This window comes from Haplochromis burtoni, unplaced genomic scaffold (assembly GCF_018398535.1).
Source record: "Haplochromis burtoni strain Fernald_Lab_line unplaced genomic scaffold, NCSU_Asbu1 Contig_11, whole genome shotgun sequence".
Classification (NCBI taxonomy): Eukaryota; Metazoa; Chordata; class Actinopteri; order Cichliformes; family Cichlidae; genus Haplochromis; species Haplochromis burtoni.
In genome coordinates, this window is record NW_024582372.1 from 2776188 (window position 1) to 2799229 (window position 23042).

The following is a 23042-nucleotide window of genomic DNA, read 5'->3' on the forward strand; positions in this document are numbered from 1 at the left end:
AGATATCCTGAGTCTGTAACACAAACTATATACACATTTATACTTCACTACATTTTTTTTTTTTGTTTGTTTGCTTTGTTTGACTTTATATGTAAAATACTTGTAGCTTTAGTTCCCCAGTTTTCATATATGTATCATGAAGCTGTGCTGCTTTTCACCTCAGAAAAGTCTGAATGCTGATCTGCACTCCAGCTCTTCGTTGTCCAGCCTTGGAGTCTGGTTCTCTCTTGTCTGAAAACTGTAATTTATTTGCAAAAAACGCTCTCTTCACTTCTTTTTGCTTGGCAGAAATATTTTGTCTTTCTGAATACTGTATAAATAGGGTTTCAATGGTTTTCTTTAAAGACTGTCCAAGGTCACGAGGAGAAACACTTAAAAGCCAAAACTCTCGGCCCCCGTCTTATCTACTGCATGTTTATCTTTACACAATGTCTGATCATGCCATTGTGTGTGTGTGTGTGTGTGTGTGTGCGCGCGCGTGTGTGTGTATGATAATGTGTGTGTATGTGTGTGTGTGTGTGTATATATATACATATATAAATATATACACTAAACACAGATATCTAGCTAAAAATGAATCATAAATAAAGTTGATTTATACTGAACTTTTTTTTTTTTTTCTTTAGGATGACAGAAAGTGCATTTAGACCAATGAATTCCAACCAAGGGTACAAATATACCAGGGGGTAATTTACAGGATCAATCAGTAGCTTTTACGCTGATCAGAATACTAGGTTACTGTCAGTGTAATTGCTCAGCAGTAGTCCCGGCACAGTTAAAACCGCTAAAAGTAATTCTGTTAAATACTATTAAACAAGTAATGGATTCAATTTTAAATTACTTTAACCCAGTGCATTTCTGCAGAGAGATGATGAAAGAGTACCTGAGTTCATCTGACAGGCCTGTGGGGCCACATCTGTTTGAAAAAAGGATAGGATGGTTGAGAACATAAGGAAATAAAGCTTCGAAAAATCAAAGTCATGCTGTGGGCTGTCTTTGTGATCAATTTAGTGTAATAATTAATTCTTCAATTCTATCTGCAGGTAGGTTGATAATGGCTAAAAGTATACTTGATTCCCCAAATACCATAAAACAAAATGAATATTCTTTTAGGCTTCTGTCTTTGGATAAGTTGATGCATAAAACTTGTTGGAAAAACATTTTTCTTAATAAATTTAACTCTATGGATATGGAAGGAACCCAGAGGAAGAGATGTTATTTACTCGCTTGAGAATAGGACACAGGTTTAAACTGCACTGCACTGAAGAGGGAAACACCCAGCAGGTCCACCATCCACTAGGTAGGTGGCGGTAATGCACTTGTAAGTGTGGTTTGCCAACCACCATTGACCTCCAACGAAGAAGAAGCTAGAGCAGGGGCAGTTCAAACTGAGGTGAGGTGGTCTGCAGTAAACCGGACTAACCGACAGAAGGCCCTGAGGCGTCGTTGCAGTTTTTGGGTGAATTAAATGTGTTTCTACGCTAATCAGTAATAAACGCCTTTAGCTAGCTAAGAAGAGCAGTTGGGAGAAAGCTGTTGTTCAGTAGTTAATCTGTGCACATGAATGAATTTACCCTGAATACAGAAATCACTCTCTTGTGCTTTGATGCTAATTAAAGTATCTGCTGTAGTCCAGACATTAGCTCTATTGCTTTGACTGTACGGAGCTGAAGGATGATCAAACCGGCTGCAGGTAGTTTAAGATGAGGCGTTTAGAGGCTAAAAACATATCTGTATTGGTATCAGCAATACTGACCCTGTATTACTTGGTATCAGATCAATACCAAAATTTCCAATCCTGCACACCACTACTGCTCAGTCACAAACCAGTGTTTCCCTTAGTTCTGCAGACTCCCTGCAGAAGTCTAAATCATGCGTTACTGTGACATGAGTGAGCTGGACTCTTCTACAGCTTCCTCTCTCCAAACAGTAACACTAGAACACAACAAACGTGTCATGCACTTCTACAACCTCACATGAACAGATTAAACGCTGTAATCACCAAAGATGAAATATTGAGGGGATTGAAAATATTCTCACGGTATTAATTCATTCACAAACTGCCTGTAATATCAGCTCGAGTCTCTAGCTAATATCTCAGTTTGTTGCTAACACAGTTACATGTGCCGTACTCTGTGCAGCTTACATCCTTTGAGAGAAATAATATGAATCGTTAATATATATTGTTCAATGCTAAAGCAACAGCTCAAACGTGGTCATAAAACCGCCATATGTTTCTTTGAGTTTTCCTGCAGATGACCCTGATGCAGCAACACAACTAAACCAGGATTGGAAACCTGTCCCATCAGCTCATCTTTGTAAATCAACAACTCGAAGGTGAAATATTATACTTGATAATCTGTTTATATTTATAGAGCTTTGTCTTTTTTTTTAACAAACAGTCCACCTGTTAGCTGTCAGCAAAACTGTAGACTGAAAAAAATGTAAGCTCAGAACTTATGAACCTGAAGTGTGTGAGGACTGAGAAGGATCAAACTTCATTTCAGCTTTGAGGAATAAACTTCACATTTGATTGATGATTCTTTTCTGTTTGTGATTACAGGAGCTGCCCTCAAATTCAGACTTCAGCACGATCCAGTGACAGCAGACAAATCTTCCCACATTTTAACCGTTAATGCTGAATACACTCATTTAATATTGTAGTGAATTTACTGTAAATCCAAAATTAACTGATAAAAAAGGTCAAAAGCTGCTTCAATGAGAAAGTTAAAGACAAAAACAAAGGAATGATATAATAATGTAACTTGTATCATGATGCACTCTATAGCCAAACGTATTCACTCATCCAAATCATTGAATTTGTGTGTTCCAATCACTTCTGTGGCCACAGGAAGTGATTGGAAAAAAAAAAAGAATCAAGCATCTAGGCCTGCAGACTGCTTCTACAAACATTTGTAAGAAAAATAAAGAAATGTAAAGAAATGTAAAGAAATGGGTCGCTCTCAGGAGCTCAGTGAATTCCAGCGTGGTACTGTGATAGGATGCCATCTGTCCAGCAGGTCTAGTCGTGAAATTTCCTCACTACTAAATATTCCACAGTCAACTGTTAGTAGTATTATAACAAAGTGGAAGCGATTGGGAACAACAGCAACTCAGCCACGAAGTGGGAGGCCACGTAAAATTACAAAACGGGGGAAGTGGATGCTGAAGCACATACTGCGCAGAGGTAGCCAACTTTCTGCAGAGTCAATTGCTACAGACCTCCAAACCTCATGTGGCGTTCAGATCAGCTCAAGAACAGTGCGTAGAGAGCTTCATGAAATGGGTTTCTATGGCTGTGCAGCTGCACCCAAGCCTTACATCACCAACCGTAATGCAAAGCACCGGATGCGGTGGTGTAAAGCACACCGCCACTGGACTCTAGAGCAGTGGAAACGTGTTCTCTGGAGTGGTGAATCATGCTTCTCTGTCTGGCAATGCGATGGACAAGTCTGGGTTTGGCGGTTGCCAGGAGAACAGTACTTGTCTGACTGTATTGTACCCAGTGTGAAGTATGGTGGAGGAGGAGTTATGGTGTGGGGTTGTTTTTCAGGAGTTGGGCTTGGCCCCTTACTTCCAGTGAACGAAACTCTTAATTCTTCAGCATACCAAGACATTTTGGACAATTTTATGCTCCCAACTTTGTGGGAACAGTTTGGGGATAGCCCATTCCTGCTCCAACATGACTGCACCCCAGTGCACAAATCAAGGTCCATAAAGACGTGGATGAATGAGTTTGGTGTAGATGAACTTGACTGGCCTGCACAGAGCCCTGACCTCAACCCAATAGAATACCTCTGGGATGAGTTAGAGCGGAGACTGCGAGCCAGACCTTCTCGTCCGACATCAGTGTCTGACCTCACAAATGCACTTCTGGAAGAATGGTCAGAAATTCCTATAAACACACTCCTAAACCTTGTGGAAAGCCTTCCCAGAAGAATTGAAGCTGTTATAGCTGCAAAGGGTGGGCCAACTTCATATTAAACCCAATGGATTAAGAATGGGATGGGACTCAAGTTCATATGTGTGTGAAGGCAAATAGCTTTGGCAATAATAGTGTATATATCCTTATCTTTGACCATTTACACGCTGCTCTTTACATTCAGGAGCATAAACAGTAACTGAATTTGGTGTATAAGATAGCTGTTGATCACAGACGGCTTCTGCTTTTAACACTGACATGTAGTCCCCTTCATGAAAGTGAAACGATATCTTTCTCTGACAACATTAAATAAAATCTGATAGACGGTCAAAGGTCTTCACTTGTATGTTGAACTAAAAACTTTAATGTAGAACAGTGTTTTGTATTTTTTTGTTTTATTTGGCATAAGGTAATCAAGAGACAGTAATATACATTTTAATAATATAAGTTTCTACAGGACTGAATATAGCATCATTATGTAGAAGTCCAGAGCTTCTGTGCTTTATCTGGGGATCATGTGAAGTGTTTGTGACATCAGGGAGGGGCAACCAACTGCTGCAACCAGTTGGGGGTCATGGGGAAAGTGAGAGGACAGAAGAAACACTGTGGAAGAGCATCAGAGATTAATAATAACTAATGATTTAATGCAGAGTGGTATATAAGCCCATCATGATTGAAATAGCTGAGTGAAGAAGATAGACTCAATGCAAGCCCCAAGCAGCCTAGGCCTAATGTGGTGTAACTAAGGGAGGATTCAGAGTCACCTGATCCAGTCCTGACTATATACTTTGTGAAAACAGGCAGATCTAGAGAATTTTTTCAAGGGTGGCATGGAAATCAAATGGGGTAACAAAATCAAAGCCTTTTTTTAAACACATATGTAGGTGTTACATATGGTTATAAAGAGGAAAATGCAGTAAGTATACCCATGTTTCATATAAATATAGTCTATAACTTCTTTATTAATTCATGTAGCCCACATAATGAAACATTTCAGTTACATTAAACATGTGAATTTTAATATTATGTAATGTATAGCTTGTATAATAAATAAATATGTACCCAATAAGTAGAACATTTAAAAGGTGGTAACACAGTTTTTCATGATTTGTTGGATTAATATTCTGAGGTCCAAAATATAATTGGCCATTTCTGGCTACTTTTGATTGTTTGTTTTGTTTTTGGTTGTTGTTGTTGTTTTTTACCTTGCCTTGCTTGGTATCATTTTTTTCAGCACAACCTCACATGTCTGAATTTGCAGTTATTTTTTCATTAACATACTGTATTAACACAACTGATTTGAAATCACACAAAAACATAAAATCCTAGTAGTAGTTATATTTTCTTTTTACTGAAACCACAGACATGTTTAGTAAATTATTTTCATAACTTGAAATGCAAATATAAATTGTACATTTTTAAAACTAGTTAAAAGTTAAAAAAAAAAATACTACTTAATGAGAGAACAATCGGGTGTCACAATAAGATGCCCCACAAATTATTTGCGCCAGTAAAAAAATAAAAATGTCCACCACAAGTGAGAGAAGAACACCACAGGGAGAAACCCTGCAGGCCTGACAGCAGGAGGTGTATCACTCCTTCTGTTTTCCACCTGGAGACAGTGTTCACGTTGCATTCTGCCTATGTGACATTCATTAGTGCCCTCACTGACACACAAAACACAACAATGACTACACAACACATTAACTACACAAAAATGACTCCACGATTCCTCACAATGTTACTGTAGATCAAGACAATGCCATTCAGCGTAAGGATCTGGTTAGATGCTAAGACAACTGGGTCAAGTGATGACTTTTCAACTAATGGTTTAATAACTGCCACCTTAAAGGCCTGTGGTAAAGGCTGAACATAATGATACATCTGTGAGATGATTATGAATATTTTTTTCTCTAATGGTTAAATTTTGTTTGTGAAGAAACTTGTGAAGTCAATACTAGTTAGGGTTAAAGGAAAGCTTGTTTCAACAGAGCTCTGTGACTGTGTTGGCACACTGTATTGAAGAAAGTAACTGAGGAGAAATTATATTGTTACATTTGGTTACAGCAAAAAGACATCTACTATAATAAAATGTCTTCCCCATTGGTAAATGGTCTGTATTTGTATAGCGCTTTACTAGTCCCTAAGGACCCCAAAGCGCTTTACACAACCAGTCATCCACCCATTCACACACATATTCACACACTGTTAGGTGAGGCTGTGTGCAGGCAGGAATAGGACCCAAGGTGCAGACTCCGGAGACAGACGTGAACTCAAAAAAGGCTTTAATTTAATACTCAAAATATAACAAAACAAACTTAACCAGGAGAAATGACAGAACACACAGCTAGGAAAACAGTAGATCGCGACACAGACACCAAGAAACACAGGGCTTAAATACACAGGTGGAGCAATCAGGGAATGGGTAACAGGAGGGAAACACAGCTGGGGCAAATCAGGCCTAACGAGACAAGGGGGAAGCAAAACCAGACACATTAACATCAGACATGGACTTTCAAAGTAAAACAGGAAACATAACACAGACTCACGGGCAGGCACTATAACAAAAGGGAACAGAGACGTGGGAACAGGGCAGACACAAACACTGACTGAACACGGGGATATAGGAACTTAAGATACACATAGACACGAACTAGACAAGGGGATGCAGGTGATAGGGGAGACAGAGCAACTAAAGAAGACAGAGACATAAGCCATTAGATAGAACTCAAAGAAACCAAAAACTAGACAGTATAAATAATATAAACTCAAAAGCCCTGGGTTGACGACCCAGGCATCCTAACACACACTGGTGATGGCAAGCTACATTGTAGCCACAGCCGCCCTGGGGCGCACTGACAGAGGCGAGGCTGCCAGACACTGGCGCCACTGGGCCCTCTGACTACCACCAGTAGGCAACGGGTGAAGTGTCTTGCCCAAGGACACAACTACCGAGACTGTCCAAGCCGGGGCTCTAACCAGCAACCTTCCGATTACAAGGCGAACTCCCAACTCTTGAGCCACGATCGCCCATTGCTGTGTAATCCATTAATGCAAATTTAAATGATATTAAGAAATTATCAGACAAAATTGGGTTTTCAAGGAATTCTATTAAATATTCAGTTTCTATGGCACATGTCAGAACAAGCTCCAGACTCCAATGGGTGGGCTCTTTTACATTTTGCGAGAATCCAAATAAATCTAATACTAGATTAAATGCTGTATTGATTCTGACATTTTCATCTACATGGATAAATTCGTCAACAGTAATTATTTTAACTAAACTAAGTACTAAAGAGACAGTGAGAAGGAGAAAATCTTAGTAAAGGCCAGGTGGGGAATAGATAACAACAAATAAAATTGGTTATCAGTGTTCCCAGTTAGAGAGGACAAGGCTAAGAGTAAGACATTCACAAGAATTAAAGTCGTCTGGGTCTGTGGTTGATTTTAAAAAAGAAAAAGAAAAAAGAAGCTGGTGTGAAAACTTGCTGCCACTCCCCCTCCTCAGCCCGTGGTTCTAGGATTCTGCCAGTTAATCTAACTCTAACCCTTGATTCATTAAAATTAGCATAATCATCCTGCTGTAGCCAACTTTCTGTAAGACAGAGCAAACCAATATGTCGATCAACAATTAAATCATTTACTAACAGGAACTTAGAGGAGGGAGTTTAACCATCCACATTTAACAGTTTTACTGGTGGGAGGGAGCGACTTCACCCCAAACCACTACTGCGCAGACTCTAACTCCAAGTATGTGACATAATATTCCCCATAAACTTTCGATTTATTTGTTGGTTTTAGTACAGTTTGAGGAAGTGACACCATGTCGTCTATCTATTATACAATCATTAATCTCGACAGCAATTTATTTATTTTTTTTCTTTTTACTCAGGCACATATGTGGGGGCCTATATACGGACTGGTCCTGCAGCACGTTGTGCTACCAGCAGGTCAGGAAGAGGAGTGTGTTGACCGTCCTCTGTTGCTGTGTGAGCCATTTATTCACACTTACCTGGTCGTATGGAGTGAGCCTGGCAAACTTTGTGTAGTCCTTGAGGATCTCGCCCACAGCCGACATGTCGGTGAACCGCTGTGTTTGTTTCATTTCTCGGCTTCAGCGTCACTTTAACTCCCGGACCCCTCGCATCACCACCAGCAGCTGTCATGCGTCCTCTGGATCTAGTTTGTTACAGGGACAGCATCGACCCGGTACAGTGGTCTGGAGCAGGGATGTTTCATCTAACAGCTCCTCTCCGAAACCTCCGGACACCTCGTTGTTTGTCCCCGTCTCCCTGAAGGCAGACGCCTCGGCAGACGGCGGTGTGGGAATAGAGCTCACCCAGCCGCTGGATAAAAGTGAGTAAACGAAACCTAAGTTGGTCAGTTAAACTACTCTGAACTTAATAATGTACAAGATAATACTGGGTGTTGTCTTTTGTTTTTTTAACATTTTTTTATTTATTAAAGTGTATACTTGTTCTATTGGTTGCGAATGATTATAAAGGTGGGGGTGATTTTCTCAGATGATGCAACATCGTCTCTGCTGTTTGTGTCTGTGATTCAGATGAGCTGCTGAAGGTTCTGAATCGGTTTTACAAAAGGAAAGAGATGCAGAAGCTGGCAGCGGACTCGGGTTTGGATGGTGAGGAAAATAAACTTGTCATCTGTTGATCGTGTGTATTTAGCCATGGAAGGCCACAAGCCAGTGATCATATGCCAGAAAGAGATTTCCTCTGTCTAATAACCTTGTTTATATGTTGACAAATAGGTTATATACAGATGTGGTCAGAATTTTACATACACTCATCAAGGTTTGAATTTATTTAGGGTTCTCTCTAATCCACACAGGGTGAAATATATATATATATATATATATAGACTCACTTAAATCTTTTAATAAGTGGTGCTGAAGGTTCTCCAGTGTCTTTTAACATAACATGGCCAACGCCTAGTATCTTCTCATTAGTTATCATGATTGACTACAACTTTTTGACTGGAACTTCTCTTTGTCAGCATAAAAGAATTGATTGACAACACTTAGTGGATTATCCAATACTCATAACAATGGGAAAGTAACGGAATGAATAGCTAGGAAGAGAATTGTAATTTTACACAAGCGGGGAAATTTGCACAGATTTGACACCAGATATCTTTGGCTATCCGTTTTCTCTCCATGCACATGCAGCTCGTCTGTTCCACCAGGCCTTCATCAGCTTCAGGAAGTATATCCTAGAGATGACGTCGCTCCCTGCCGACCTGCACATCATCCTCAACGACATCTGCTGTGGAGCAGGTTTGTCTCTTTATGGAGTAACTGTTACTTGGTTGAAACTGTTTGTTCAGTGACCGTTATATTTAGAAATATTTTTCTGTATTATTTTCTTCAGGTCATATAGATGACATCTATCCATACTTCATGCGTCACGCCAAGCACATCTTTCCCATGTTGGACTGTATGGATGACCTGAGAAAGATCTCAGACCTCAGGGTCCCGGCCAACTGGTGTGTATTTTAAACCCGATCAAACGCCACACACGTCGCATTAAAAGAAGCTTTCTGGCTTCCGCTACCAAACCATATTTATGTGCTCGCCAGGTACCCCGAGGCTCGTGCCATCCAGAGGAAGGTGATTTTCCACGCTGGGCCAACTAACAGTGGTAAAACCTACCATGCCATCCAACGCTACCTGGCTGCTAAGTCTGGTGTGTACTGTGGCCCCCTGAAGCTGCTGGCCCACGAGATCTTTGAGAAGAGCAACGATGCTGTACGTAACTGTGCTCCTGTGTAAACATCAGTCTTTTCATGTGTCCTAGTGTGTTTGTGTGTGGAGAAAGGTCACATTGTGTAGGTTCTCAAGGTGTCTTAGTTTCTATTAATACTGACATTAATTGCACTTTCTCTGTGTGCTTCAGGGTGTACCATGTGACCTGGTTACTGGAGAGGAGAGGACCTTCGTGGACCCAGAGGGTCGAGCAGCTGGTCATGTGGCCTGCACCATTGAGATGTGCAGCGTCACTACACCGTGTAAGTGTGATAATCGTAATGTAAATGTTCTTTACATACAGTTCAATATTTTAGGTACTGTTCTGATATTCTTTCTTTGACCTGAGTTTCTGTGATGTTAATAAATAATCTGTCACGCGAAACAAATATTCCCCTTATAACCACGTATGATTAAACTATAAAGGATGGCTCTGAATGAAGTTTGAAACCTTGATCTAGGAAGGATACATTTGTCTAATCTGAAAAAAAAGAATATATTTTTAAAAAAGAAAATGGAGAGGTTATCAATTCATATAAGGTAGTTATTGAAATTTTGTGTATGTTAACTGATTAAAAGGTAGATTTTGACCTCAGTTTTATGTGTTTATAGATGAGGTTGCTGTAATCGACGAAATTCAAATGATCCGAGATCCTTCCAGAGGATGGGCATGGACCAGAGCTCTGCTGGGTTTGTACAACATACTCAGAAACGTAATTATTATTATTATTTTTTTAAACCTAAATTACTTTATTATTCTGTGCATTTGTGCAGGTCTCTGTGCAGAGGAGATCCACGTGTGTGGGGAACCTGCAGCCATAGACTTTATCAAAGAGCTGATGTTCACCACTGGAGAGGAGGTGGAGGTGAGACTGTGATGGACGCGACATCTGAAAGAAAAGATTTTGGCTGATGTTTCTAACCTCATCACTGGCGATCCCCTTTTTCTCATCTCATCTCAGTCTTCTTCTCTCTGCAGGTTCACAATTACCAGCGTCTAACTCCTTTCTCAATACTGGATCATGCTGTGGAGTCATTAGACAACCTGAGGCCAGGAGACTGCATCGTGTGCTTTAGTAAAAATGACATCTATTCTATCAGCAGGCAGATCGAGGCCAGAGGGCAAGAATGTGCTGTAATTTATGGGAGCCTACCTCCAGGTGAGTATCTGAGTGGTTTTATATTTGTCACTTGAATGCTTACACTCATTAGTCACTTCTTAAGGTACGCTTTTCTGGTTCTGGGTTGAAGCCCCGTTTGTCTTCAGAACTGTCTTAATTCTTCATGACATAGATCAAAGAAGGTGCTGGAAGAGCTTTTTATCACAAAGTTGCTGCGGATTTATTAGCTGAACATCCGAGATGTTCATCTCCTGTTCTGCCACATCCCAAAGGTGCTCTGTTGGATTGTGGACTGTAGAGGTTATATGAGAACAGTCAACTCACTATCATGTTCTAGAAACCAGTTTGAGATTATTTGAGCTTTTATTTTATTCTGTTGGAAGCAGCTATCAGAAGATGGGTATCCTGTGATCATAGAAGGATGGACATGGTCAGCAGCAGTACTCAGGCATTCAAACAATGCTCAGATGGTACTAAGGGCCTAAGAAAATACCCCCCACACTATAACACAACCACCAGCCTGAACAATTGTTACAAGGCAGGATGCATCCATGGTTTCGTCTTGCTTATGCAAAATTCTGACCCAACCATCCAATGAACGTCCAAGCAAAACTGGTGACTCAAAAGACCAGATGACATTTTTTAAAATGCGTAACATGGGTAAATGCAACTCATTAATGAGCACCTGAAGAGGTCTGTCTAATGAAATGGCCAGTGAGTGTATGCCTTTGTGTAGAACTGAGCCAATAAATCAGTTTAGTCAATTTTTAGGAGAAAAATGGTTAAATGTCAAAATTCTGATTTACAGGCACCAAGCTGTCCCAGGCAAAGAAGTTTAATGACCCTGATGACCCCTGCAAGATTCTGGTTGCTACAGATGCTATAGGCATGGGGCTTAACCTGTAAGTGCAAAACATACTTTATGGAATATTTTTAGAGCCATATCAATCTTTTTTTTTTTTCTCTTTCAAGTGGTTGCATGCTTTCTGCCATATAGGATATTGTTCATCTGTGTGCTTACCTTTCTGTTTTACTTCACCCTACCGCCCCTTCTCTCTCTCCAGGAGTATAAAACGCATCATCTTCAACAGTCTGGTGAAGCCTAACGTTAATGAGAAAGGGGAGAAACAGATGGAGACCATCAGCACTTCTCAGGCTCTGCAGATTGCTGGCCGGGCTGGGAGGTCAGCCTCCTTTGATACAACAATGCAGACAATCCCTTTGAGCTTCTGTTAGGCCACTATATTAAACTCCATCTTCTGCCACCTGTTGCAGGTTCTCCTCCAAGTTTAAAGAGGGAGAAGTTACAACCATGCACAGAGACGATCTCCCCGTCCTCAAAGAAATACTCAGTCACTCTGTTGATCCTATAGAGGTGATCATTTTACACACAAACACAATCTACTTTCAGCATTCCTGCAATAACACATCTTTCTCATTTTATACTCCAATTGATTGCCTCAGACTGCAGGACTCCATCCAACTGCAGAGCAGATAGAGATGTTTGCTTACCATCTGCCCGATGCAACGCTGTCCAACCTTGTTGTGAGTAGAGCCACTCGTTTAGTGATCAGTGCGAGAATTGAAATGTTCATTATAGACCTTCAAACAGCAGAATAAAAAATAAATACATAAAAACGGGGGAAAGATTTGTAGTTTTCCAGCTACATTTCATGGTCTTCATCAGTGAGTAGAGTTTACTGAGACAGGTTAAATAGTTGGTAATGTGGTAAAATAAAGCCTGAGCAGTCTTTAGATTGAAACAGAAGCTGGTATTTTACTGTAGTGTGAATTTTTCAGGAGCTGCATGTTTTTATTTGGGACTGTTAGTCGCTGTTTTTTTCCTCAACAGTTTGTGAAACCACCTGAAAAAGTCTGTTTAAGTCTGGTTAAGACTTAAGATCTGAAATGCCTAAATGTAAACAAATACAACTGACTGCTGCATGTATCCTTTCTATATTACACTACATGAAATCATTTGATAAAAGAACATTTTCATGACAAAACTCTTGTAATTTTTTAGTAGCATAAAAGTATTTTTACGCGTTAACGCAGATTATCCGCCATCACAGTCAACGCGATTAAAAGTTTTAACTGCATGCGCATTTTTAACCTGTGCTAAAAGATTGAAGAAAACTATTCAACTTCTCTTTTTAAGCACACATTCTTTGTTTATTCTGCATTTACTTCATTATATTGCATAAATGTCAGTTACAAGCTTAAATATGACGTTAAAAAAAGTAATTGCAACCAGGCTATTGATCAAGTAATTGCGATTAATTGGTTAATTTTTCTTAATCTATTGACAGCACTAATATTTTCAGTTTCCCCTTTGTAGCAAAAATGAAAGTTAAATATTGTTTTGTGTTTCAGCGCAGACCCGCTAAAACTAAAAGCAAAGGATCGTCATTAGTTTATTTCTTTATTATTTTTTGAAGACTCTAATAGCAAACTTTCCTTTTTAAAGTCCAGCATGCGTGCTGAAATGATGACGCAAAATGCACCCTAATACAAATGTGTTTAAGCTGTGAATGGGTACATAAAGGAAAATGCACGTTTTCTATTTCAGTTTTACTGTTCGACATTTTAAAGCCACGTCTTATTCAAGATTGTAAATGCTCTCGTTCTCTCGCCCCCTTCTCAGGACATATTCGTCAGCCTCTCTCAGGTGGACGGTTTGTATTTTGTTTGCAACATTGACGACTTTAAGTTTCTGGCGGACATGATTCAGCACATACCGCTTAACCTGAGGTCACGCTACGTCTTCTGCACTGCTCCCATCAACAAAAAGCAGCCTTTTGTATGTACCTCCTTCCTTAAGGTGAGTGAGTGGATGTAGACATTAGAAGGCTGCAGAGATTTAAGGTTAATGGTGGAAGGACAGGAGTGAGCAGTAGAGGGTGCTGATGAGGAGAGTAAAAATGATGAAACGAGGGTAAGGAAGTTGACCCAGTGAGGCATTGGTGTAATAACCCTCCTGTCACACCTGATTCTTTTTATGGTCTTATCAAACTGATAAAAGAAGAGTAGATAAAATTCCCATGAATGAGCAACCTTTGAGGTTAAGGGTTAAGTTCTGCGTATTTCTATTGTTCATGTGTGCTAAGGCTCCCAGTATTTAGTTTAGAGCAATAGCGATGCACCTATAGAAGGTAATTTGGTTCTGTAAATAAAACTGTGATCAGATAATAAATACTAAAACTGTGTTCAACACAAATAAAGTATACGCTTAACATTTACTTTATTATCTGAGTGTGTACAGCATGTCATCTGCACTGTTGATGGATCAATCATGTTTCTTCTCCAGTTTGCCCGTCAATTCAGTCGAGACGAACCCCTGACGTTTGACTGGGTCTGTCGCCACATCAGCTGGCCTCTGGCTCCACCTAAAAACATTAAAGACCTGGTTCACCTGGAAGCTGTCCATGACGTGTTGGATCTCTACCTCTGGTTAAGGTAGCTTTATATTTCCACCTTTGGCAAGTTGCCTCACCTGTTTTTATGCCTTTTTAATATGCGATCACGATGTGTTTGTTTGTATGAACTCTTCTTTGTTGTCGTAATTTCCAGTTTTGCCATATTAATCCTCTTTATCTGTGTCTACGTGCCTCCGCAGCTACCGTTTCATGGACATGTTTCCAGATACTGCCTCAATTAGAGAAATCCAGCGGGAACTTGATGATATCATCCAGCAGGGTGTGCGAAATATCACCCGGCTCATCAGAGCCTCTGACACAACAGTCACTGACCCACTGCAGGCGCAGAGCAACAGGCATGGCCAGACAGGAAGGGGAACTGGCAGCACACATTTTTTGACTGGAAGCAGAGGTCAAAGGGGACAGAGAGCCTCAGGACAGATGATGGACAGCTCTCTGGCTAGTCGTCTGGTGAGAGACGGGCTGTTGACGCCCGATTTGCTCCAGCAGCTGCAGAGGGAATGGTCTAAAGATCAGAAGCAAGACAACAGCAGTCAGAGGGCACTTGATCTGGAGCATCAGGTTAATAACAAAGGGAAAAGGAAAAAGAAGAAGAAATGACGAAGCTTTTCATTTTGCTTCAGTGAAGAGCAAAAAACAGACATCAGCATTTGTTGATGTTTTAAGCATTTAAGACAGATGTGAGAACTCCTTCTAGCACTGAAAGTATCCCAGTAAGCTTTGACCTCCAGCGTTAAAACTAAAAAAAACCACCTTGTTCCTGTGCTACAGATCTAACCAAATGTTTTCTTCCATTCAACAAATGTACAAACTCACTAAAGCTGGAAAATGTTTCTAGCTCCAGTCTCTCTGTCTATGAAGGATCAAGTGTCTGTGAGAGATGTCCTCTTTGTGAAACCAATAACTGACAGACATCATTGTCAAATGTGCTGTTTCAGTAGAATTTTTGACACCAGAAGACACTGTAGTTCATTAAATGCTTGAAGTTTTCTCAGTCGTCAGACTCTAACACGTAATTTCTATGAACATTTCTTTAACTGAGGAAAAAAGTGAGAGCTTGAACTGGGTGCAGGCCTGTTATTCAGATGAAATGTCATATTTTTCTCTTTGTATGCTTGAAATGATATGATATTAAACAGTATTTTAAACGTGTTGATGTTTGTAGTGTTCTGTGTCAATGTGATTTGCAGCTCATGCAAGGGGATGGAAACAAAAAGAGCCTGAAGAAGGTTTTCTAAAATGGAGTTTTACTGCAACATAATATATACTGTCTCCTTTTTTAAAAATATATTTATTCCCAAAATATACAGTGCATACATGCAGTTTGTGTATTTTATAATATATTTATTATTTTTTTTGCATTATTAATTTGTCTTACAAATTTGTCTAATGAGGTCAAGGTGCATCACTTACAGTGCATCGCAGGGGGGATTTCAAATATTTTAGCGTTTCCTAAAATCTTCAGTTCAAAGTTTAGGAAAAGTCACTCGAGCAACTATGACGAAAACACTAAGCAAGCCTGTATCTGACACATTAAAGGAAATGATTGTAGAAAGGGGGTTGTGCTTGCTGTTAATCATTGAATTAGTGCAGAGGCTGGTATCTGCTCAGTGGACTCAGCAAGAGACAATGAGAGCACAAACGTAAAAAGAAATAACACCTAGCAGAGTGGAAAGGATTGGGGGGAAAACACATTTTTCCTTATTTTAGTGAAGTGTGTTCACCTGTCACACACGCTGACAGTATCAAAGAATAGCTGGAAGACTTTGTGGTGATTCTTATCAGTGAAGATGTTGGCTGTTCATCTCATTTCCTTCTTTTTCTCCAAACTCCAGGAGGATCCCACAAAGATGGTGAGTGCTACACACACAAACACAAGTCTGTTTCAAACAGTGCATATAATTAATACAGCCCTGGTAATGAGGGGGTTTGAAGCTCTACAGTTATTTAAAGTCTTCTCAGTTATGAAAGTGTAAGCTGCTAATGCACTGAATTTATGCTCTTGATTGGAAATCGTATTTTAAATGCAACTCTACTCGCTACATTAATCATCAGAGATATATTTGCCACCAATGACAAACTTACTCTTCTAATGTGTTGTTTCCTGATTTACTTCTTAGGCAGTTCTATCAGGATTTATCCAGAAAGAGAAAGTGATTAAAAGAAGGACAAATCTCTGATGATTTCTTTGAGGATTTGCAGAAATGCACGTGACTAAAATTAAGTCAACGAGACATGGCAGAAGTCAGTAGAGTAATATAAATGATCAAGGTGAAATGTGGGATCATTAGTCACTGTGTCACCATTTATCTTTATCTGAACAATCATTAACAACTTTCCCTGGCAGTGTCGCTGCTCCTCTTAGTCCACATTGGATCGCACATTTTCACCCGGGACAAAGTATGGACACTCCTACAATCACACTGTCCTCGCTCACGCTACACTCACACTCTGGCACTTATATCGTAAAACCTCAGGGTGTTGTCCTAAGAGCACATGCTCCACGGCGACGGTTCAGCTGTGAATACAGCACACGGGGTGTGGCTGATGATCTTCAGCTTTTTTGTTTTGTACTACTTCCTAACTCATTTACAGAGACAGTTTGGCATGTTGAGTTACTGTTACAACATCACTGAGTTTCAAATTCAGATTATTAACCCCAAAATTCAAAACATATGCGAAAAGACATCACAGATACATGAAAAAAAATCCTTCATATCTGAAATACAAGAAAAAAGTTGCTTTTTTAAACTTTTTCTCTGTTGATCAGATGTTCAAATTGATTCTGGTGAATTTTGATATGTAATATTATAAAGCTGTGATGAGGCATGTAACAGTAACAGAGGATATAAAAAGAAAAGTAACTGAATGAGAGAAGCAAAACTAGTCTGACACCTAATAAGAAAGTCCACAAAATACAAATGAGAGAGAGAGAAATATACATTTTTCTCTCTTTCATCCCTTCTTGTTCGAGTGAAAATCCAGCGGTACATCTCACTTTGTTTTGCTCTCTGTGTTCTGTGTCTCTTTCAGGTCGACAGGTTTCTGCATGCAATGCGCCTCCATGATGACCAGTTAATTGATATCTCAGCTCGTTTCCAGGCTGAAATGAAGAAGGGGCTCTCAGCTGAAAGTTCGGCCGCTGCAGCTGTAAAAATGCTGCCGACACATGTCCGCTCCACTCCTGATGGCTCAGGTTACTCGTGTTAATGTCCCTTTTATTAGGGCTGCTGGGCAGATCTTAAAAAAAAGAAGAAGAAGACTGCCATTGTTTTGAAGTAAAAGCAAGAGATTAAAGATCTTCCTTCTCTTTCAACCACTCTTGCAGAGAAGGGACAGTTTCTGGCACTGGATCTTGGAGGCTCCAAGTTTAAGGTGCTCCAGGTTAAGGTGAGAGAGGGGATGGGGGTCAGGAAGGGAGGAGTGGAGATGGAGGAGAAGATATACCCTATGTCAAAGGAGCTGTTCAATGGGAGAGCACCAGAGGTAAGAATAAAAAGATCTGAAAGTAGATTTGAGGAGGATTCAACAAGCAAGAAGAAGAGATTTGAACTTCTCCCTCTTCATTGTCTTTGTGTATGTAGTTATTTGACCATGTGTCAGAATCTCTGAAGGACTTTCTTCACGTAAAGAACATCAGTCTGGATAAGAAACATCCTCTGGCATTCACTTTTTCCTTCCCCTGCGAACAGACCCGCTTGGATAAGGTATGACTCTCTACATCGAGACATCTGGTTTTCATGAGCTGTACCTGTAGTGTGTTATACTCCACGTGCTGACATCTGTCTGTCTTTTTAGATTTAGATCCCATAATCATTCAAACCATTTTTTTCCTCTTGCAGGGATTACTGTTGAGCTGGAGTAAGAACTGCCGGGCTCGAGGCCTTCAGGGGAAAGATGTGGTCCAGGCTCTCAGAGAGGCTATTGACAGAACTGGGGTGGGTTGCCAGTGTTTGCTTCCATAATTTACCCATAAACTATCTGCAGAAACCGAGACATGATGAGAAATATAATGTAAGATGAAGTGGAAAAATAAAGAGTTGAACCCATCTGACACCCACTATGTAAACTGAACAGTATAACCTGGTTTATCTCTTTAATAACGCCCTCTGCAGGGAATGGACATAGAAGTGTTAGCGATGGTTAATGATACTGTGGCGACAATGATGACCTGTGGTTTTGATGATCAGTACTGCGATGTAGGGCTCATCATTGGTAAGTAGATTCACATAATTCAACTAGTCTCTTGTGTCCTTTTACAGAAACTATTGTTTTGTATGTGTGTGACATGTACATGAGCAGCCATCACTCTAAACTTCTTCTGTAGTTCATTTAAATAAGCATAAAGTTATCCAGTGTTCAGTAAAACAAAGCAAATGTTCTGCATTAAAACTAGAAAAAATTTGAAACCAAAATTCTGTACTATAAATTAGGTTTTATTCTGGTTTCTTTTTTATCTAGGGAGCCTTTGGAGCCCTTACGATTGATGCATAATTATCTAAACATAGCTAATAGATATTATCTAATCAATGACAACTGCATATTAGTGACAGGAAATAGTGCTGACTGTAAATGCAAAAGGCATCAATAACTCTGATTCTGCAAATCTACTCCAAACTTTGTGTTTTAACTTTTGCAAAACACGTTTAAATATTTTTAGATTAATTCTTATTTATGTTTTTTGTGCAAACACATGGAAACAATGACAATATTTTGCAAGAGAAGACAAAGCACACTTACCCATAGTCATCTTGCTCCCTCTGGTGGTTTGCTGTGCATGTGTGGATATTGAATTAGATGTGAAGTATAGACATATAGAACCATTAACGTATCCTGTTTATTGTAGTAATCTTAATGGAATCAGTCTATGTATCCTGTGTGTTTGGGTGCTTACAGGCACAGGCACCAACGCGTGTTACATGGAGGAGCTGCGTCATGTTGACCTGGTGGAGGGAGACGAGGGCAGGATGTGTGTGAACACTGAGTGGGGAGGCTTTGGGGACGATGGGGCCCTGAGTGATTACATAACAGAGTTTGATCAGGATGTTGATGCAACCTCTATCAATCCTGGAAAACAAATGTAAGGAAAGCAGCTTTGTCTTTTCTTTTGATATAAAATAGTGTGTCCATTAAGACGTCCTTCATTTCTTTATGACTTCCAAAGATAAATTTGAAATAGGTGCAACTTTCTTAGGGAAGTTTTCTTGTAATTTCTTAGAGTGAGGGATAGTTCTCCAGGCTTCTTGGAGGACTTTTCTTTGGATGATGGCTGCCTTTTGTTCTGCCAAGAAGATCACACACTGCTTCAGTAATGTTAAGGTCTGGGTTTTGGGGAGGCCAGTCCATGACTGATACTGTTCCAAGTGGGAGTGTGTTTGGGATCATTATCATGCTGATAATCAGACAGATGCCAATCAGAATCTTTCCTAATGTTATTGCATGGTGTCAAAATCTGATCTGATGGTATTTTTTCTGTATTTGTAATCCTCAACGCAGCCTGCTGAAATGCAATCCCAAGCAATGACAGGCACCACCATATTTTACAGATGGCTATAGACACACACTGTTGTACCTTTCTTCTGATCATCTCCATCCAGCTTCACAATTAAACCAACTTTCAAATTTGGATTACTCACTCCATAAATCCTGTTGATACTAATTTTCAGTCCAGTTTTTGTGTATTTTGCCATACGTGACTTTTGGATAATGTTCTTCTGATGTCGATTTAGCATTCATGCTTTTTTTTTTTGTCCTCCACTTGTCCAGTTTCCAGTTTTCTTAAGGACACACTGCACATCGTGCTGAGAAATGCCAGCTTTTCAGTTCTAGCTGTTTGGGTCTCAGCTTCTTGGTTCAATATTACCATTTTATGCTTGTCAACCTGTGGCATTTTGGGGATTTTTCATAGATTCAACTAATGAAATGGGAAATAGTTTTTTGTGACAGGCTAACAAACGGCTCAATTTAAAATTGGTTACAAAGCGCTGGTTCATCCCTTCAGTTAGGTGTATTTTTAATGCTTGAACAAATGTCCATTGTTGGCTTATCAAACTGGAAAAAAAAAACATTAATTGAAAAAGTGTCTGATACAAGGACGGGACTAAAAAGTGAAAAAGCAACGAATATCTAAAGAAAAACTCTGAAGAGCTTTCAGAAATGAGTGGCTTAAGATGTTTGCTCAGTACTGTAGAACTCTGTATAAACCTTTTACCCTTTTCTGGTCTATTGTAGCTTTGAGAAGATGGTCAGTGGGATGTATCTGGGTGAGCTAGTGAGGCTGGTTGTGTTAAAGATGGCTAAACTGGGACAGCTGTTTGATGGACTCGTGCCTGATGCCCTGAGGACCAAAGGGAAGATAACCACAGCACACGTGGCTGCCATGGATGAGTAAGTTGTCTTTATCTCTCTTGGTCGCCTGGCATCTGTCCAAAAACAGCATGAATGCCATAAATATTCATTTGTCTCAGGTACAAAAATGGTCTGAAGAACACCAGAGATATTCTCGTGGAGCTCGGTTTGAACCCATCACAAGATGACTGCGTTGCTGTTCAACACGTCAGCACCATCGTGTCCTTCAGGTCCTCCAATCTGGTGGCCGCGGGGCTGGCTGCCATCTTAACCCGAATCAAGCAAAACCGGCATTTGAGGGCATTGAGGATCACTGTGGGAGTGGACGGAACTGTGTACAAGACACATCCGCAGTAAGTCAGTGTGGAAATCACTCAAACCCATATTAGTTTACAACTACTGAGATTAATAAATATGTAACTGATAAAACACAAAAAGAGCCAGTACTCTCAACAGTCCTCTTCCTTTCTAACTATGGCTAATGGCTGCTGTAAAAAGTTTCTGATATTTTTAAAAAAATCCAAAATAAATAAAAGTTTGAAGCAAAATCAATTAAACTTCACTGACAAAAAGCCTTGAGTAGAAACTAGAGTTAAGCAATGGATTAAATAAATAACCAAAGACATAAGCTGTTAAATGATTGGGGTAAATTTGTCACACGTGAGTTTAACCTAACATCAACCACACAGTACCACAGCTCAGCACTGCACTCACCACTCACACACAATGAGAATCCTCATGTGCACAATTTGACCTCAACTATAGGCTGTAAATAAAAGATGGACTATTCTGGCTCTGTGGAATTGCCTAAATCTCTCTGATGGCCAGCAGTGGATAAAAAGAAGCCTGTATAGAAGCCTATGGAAAACCTGCCGTGGCTTCTTTGCTCTTTGACCTGAGGTCTCAGTCATGGTTTTAGCATCTCAGCATCCCAATCATCACTTTCAGTGAGTGAAAAAAATCCTGACAAAGCTTGAAAAACAGAACTTTAGAATCCAGTGGATGATGTGTATGATAGTGATGCCCTGATCACCTCTGATAAAGTCAGCAAACCCAACACAACAAACAAGGCCTTGATGAAGAGTTTGGACATAACAGCATCATGTCCTCTCTTACTTGATGAGCTGCAGATCACTAATATAAATACTTCTTAACAAACATCTAAAATAGCCTGATGAAATATCGAATGTTTTGTGTTTCTGTCACTTCTATTCCAGGTATGCTAAACGTCTCCATAAGGTGGTGCGCCGGTTGCTTCCTGAGTGCCAGGTTAGATTTGTCCTCTCGGACAGCGGCAGCAGCAAAGGGGCTGCCCTGGTAACAGCAGTTGCCCAACGCTTGGCATCACGGAAGAGACAGGTTAGAGCGCTGCAAGTTGTATGTCTGTGTTTGTGTGATTCTTCACAGGTGAAATAAAAAAGAAGGGCTTAAATATTTGATAAACAGTATCTCTGGTTTTCCAGGTGGATGAGACACTGGCTCCCTTCAAACTGAGTCAAGAGCAGCTCCAGTTGGTCAAGGCCACGATGAGAGCAGGGCTGGAGGCAGGGCTAAAGAACAAAGGCCCCTCAGCAGTTAAGATGCTGCCCTCTTACGTTTACCATACACCTGATGGCACAGGTCAGAGACAAACGCTGACGTTCTTACAGGCCTCTTAATCAAACCCAAACAGCAGCTACACAATCAATACATTCAGCGTCACCTCTAGCTTTCGCAAAGATGTAACTACTTTGTTAAAAACTTTTTTAGGAAGTTTGTATTTTTAAAATATAAACAAAGATCATAATTATTATTTTTTTAACCAGAGCGTGGAAAATATCTTGCTTTGGATCTGGGAGGAACCAACTTCAGAGCTATGCTGGTCAAATTCAAGAAAGGCCTTCAAAACAACACACGGCTTTACCATAAAATCTACACCGTACCGCTGGAGATAATGCAGGGAACAGGAGAAGAGGTGAGAAACATGCATATACCGTCAGCACCCTGACAGAAAGCATCAAACTGGGTTTAGTCATTAAGTAATTAAATTAATTATAAGAAGTTGTACACTGCTGACAGTGTTGTCTAAATGAGGTAGGGTTGAATTCTTCTAAAACAGAACTGAAAATCTAACACACAGTTTGTTTGTTTTTTTCTCTCTCTGTTTGTCTCCAGCTGTTTGATCATTTAGCGCAATACGTGAGTGACTTCCTGGACTACATGGGGATGAAGAAAGCACATCTTCCAGCAGGCTTCACCTTCTCTTTCCCCTGTGAGCAGACGGCCATTGACACGGTACGTCAAAATCGTTTGTTGCAGCCACAGAAAACCTGGCTGCACCTTATTTTACAGTGAAGCAGTAAAACACAATAAGCTAGACTTTGTATCAAAGTGGTTAAATTAGAAATAGTATGCCCTGGCCTGGTGGCCTGGCTGCCCCTGAGTGGATCCGGGGCAGGCGTGGGGGTTTGGGG

The 23042-nt window shown here is 40.2% G+C and overlaps 2 protein-coding genes and 1 long non-coding RNA gene across 4 annotated transcripts in view; all 3 read left to right on the forward strand.

Annotated features, from left to right (window-relative positions):
• Positions 1 to 560: 560 nt before the first annotated feature.
• LOC106633679 lies at positions 561 to 5090 on the forward strand. Of its 2 annotated transcripts, none has more exons than XR_001337043.2 (4): positions 561 to 1459; positions 2245 to 2337; positions 2564 to 2917; positions 2948 to 5090. It is a non-coding gene; the product is annotated as a transposable element Tcb2 transposase (long non-coding RNA). The 2 variants fall into 2 exon arrangements; XR_001337044.2 differs by having other exon boundaries at positions 2256 to 2337.
• A 2743-nt stretch (positions 5091 to 7833) lies between these two features.
• supv3l1 (SUV3-like helicase) lies at positions 7834 to 15393 on the forward strand. The gene is made up of 16 exons (XM_005915110.3): positions 7834 to 8278; positions 8487 to 8564; positions 9108 to 9215; positions 9310 to 9424; positions 9518 to 9686; positions 9835 to 9946; positions 10296 to 10373; positions 10458 to 10549; positions 10663 to 10843; positions 11613 to 11706; positions 11869 to 11988; positions 12080 to 12179; positions 12269 to 12349; positions 13449 to 13625; positions 14112 to 14260; positions 14421 to 15393. The coding sequence occupies exons 1-16, from the start codon at positions 7999 to 8001 to the stop codon at positions 14839 to 14841; spliced, it is 2355 nt and encodes a 784-aa protein (XP_005915172.1). The 5' UTR covers positions 7834 to 7998; the 3' UTR covers positions 14842 to 15393.
• A 125-nt stretch (positions 15394 to 15518) lies between these two features.
• LOC102310487 (hexokinase HKDC1) overlaps positions 15519 to 23042 on the forward strand; it is a 15186-nt gene continuing 7662 nt past the window's right edge. Inside the window, exons 1-13 of the mRNA XM_005915106.2 lie at positions 15519 to 16094; positions 17275 to 17437; positions 17570 to 17727; positions 17826 to 17948; positions 18084 to 18179; positions 18357 to 18456; positions 19138 to 19321; positions 20473 to 20628; positions 20709 to 20942; positions 21807 to 21948; positions 22053 to 22209; positions 22395 to 22543; positions 22744 to 22863. Coding sequence (XP_005915168.1) covers positions 16032 to 16094; positions 17275 to 17437; positions 17570 to 17727; positions 17826 to 17948; positions 18084 to 18179; positions 18357 to 18456; positions 19138 to 19321; positions 20473 to 20628; positions 20709 to 20942; positions 21807 to 21948; positions 22053 to 22209; positions 22395 to 22543; positions 22744 to 22863 — 1845 coding nt within the window. The 5' untranslated portion in view covers positions 15519 to 16031. The remainder of the gene's footprint in view (positions 16095 to 17274; positions 17438 to 17569; positions 17728 to 17825; positions 17949 to 18083; positions 18180 to 18356; positions 18457 to 19137; positions 19322 to 20472; positions 20629 to 20708; positions 20943 to 21806; positions 21949 to 22052; positions 22210 to 22394; positions 22544 to 22743; positions 22864 to 23042) is intronic.

Coding starts and splice junctions, on each gene's coding strand:
- supv3l1 (XM_005915110.3), top strand. CDS start 7,999: ATGTCGGTGAACCGCTGTGTTTGTTTCATTTCTCGGCTTCAGCGTCAC. Junction 11,989..12,079: donor ATTGCTGGCCGGGCTGGGAG/GTCAGCCTCCTT, acceptor CACCTGTTGCAG/GTTCTCCTCCAAGTTTAAAG. Junction 14,261..14,420: donor GATCTCTACCTCTGGTTAAG/GTAGCTTTATAT, acceptor GTGCCTCCGCAG/CTACCGTTTCATGGACATGT.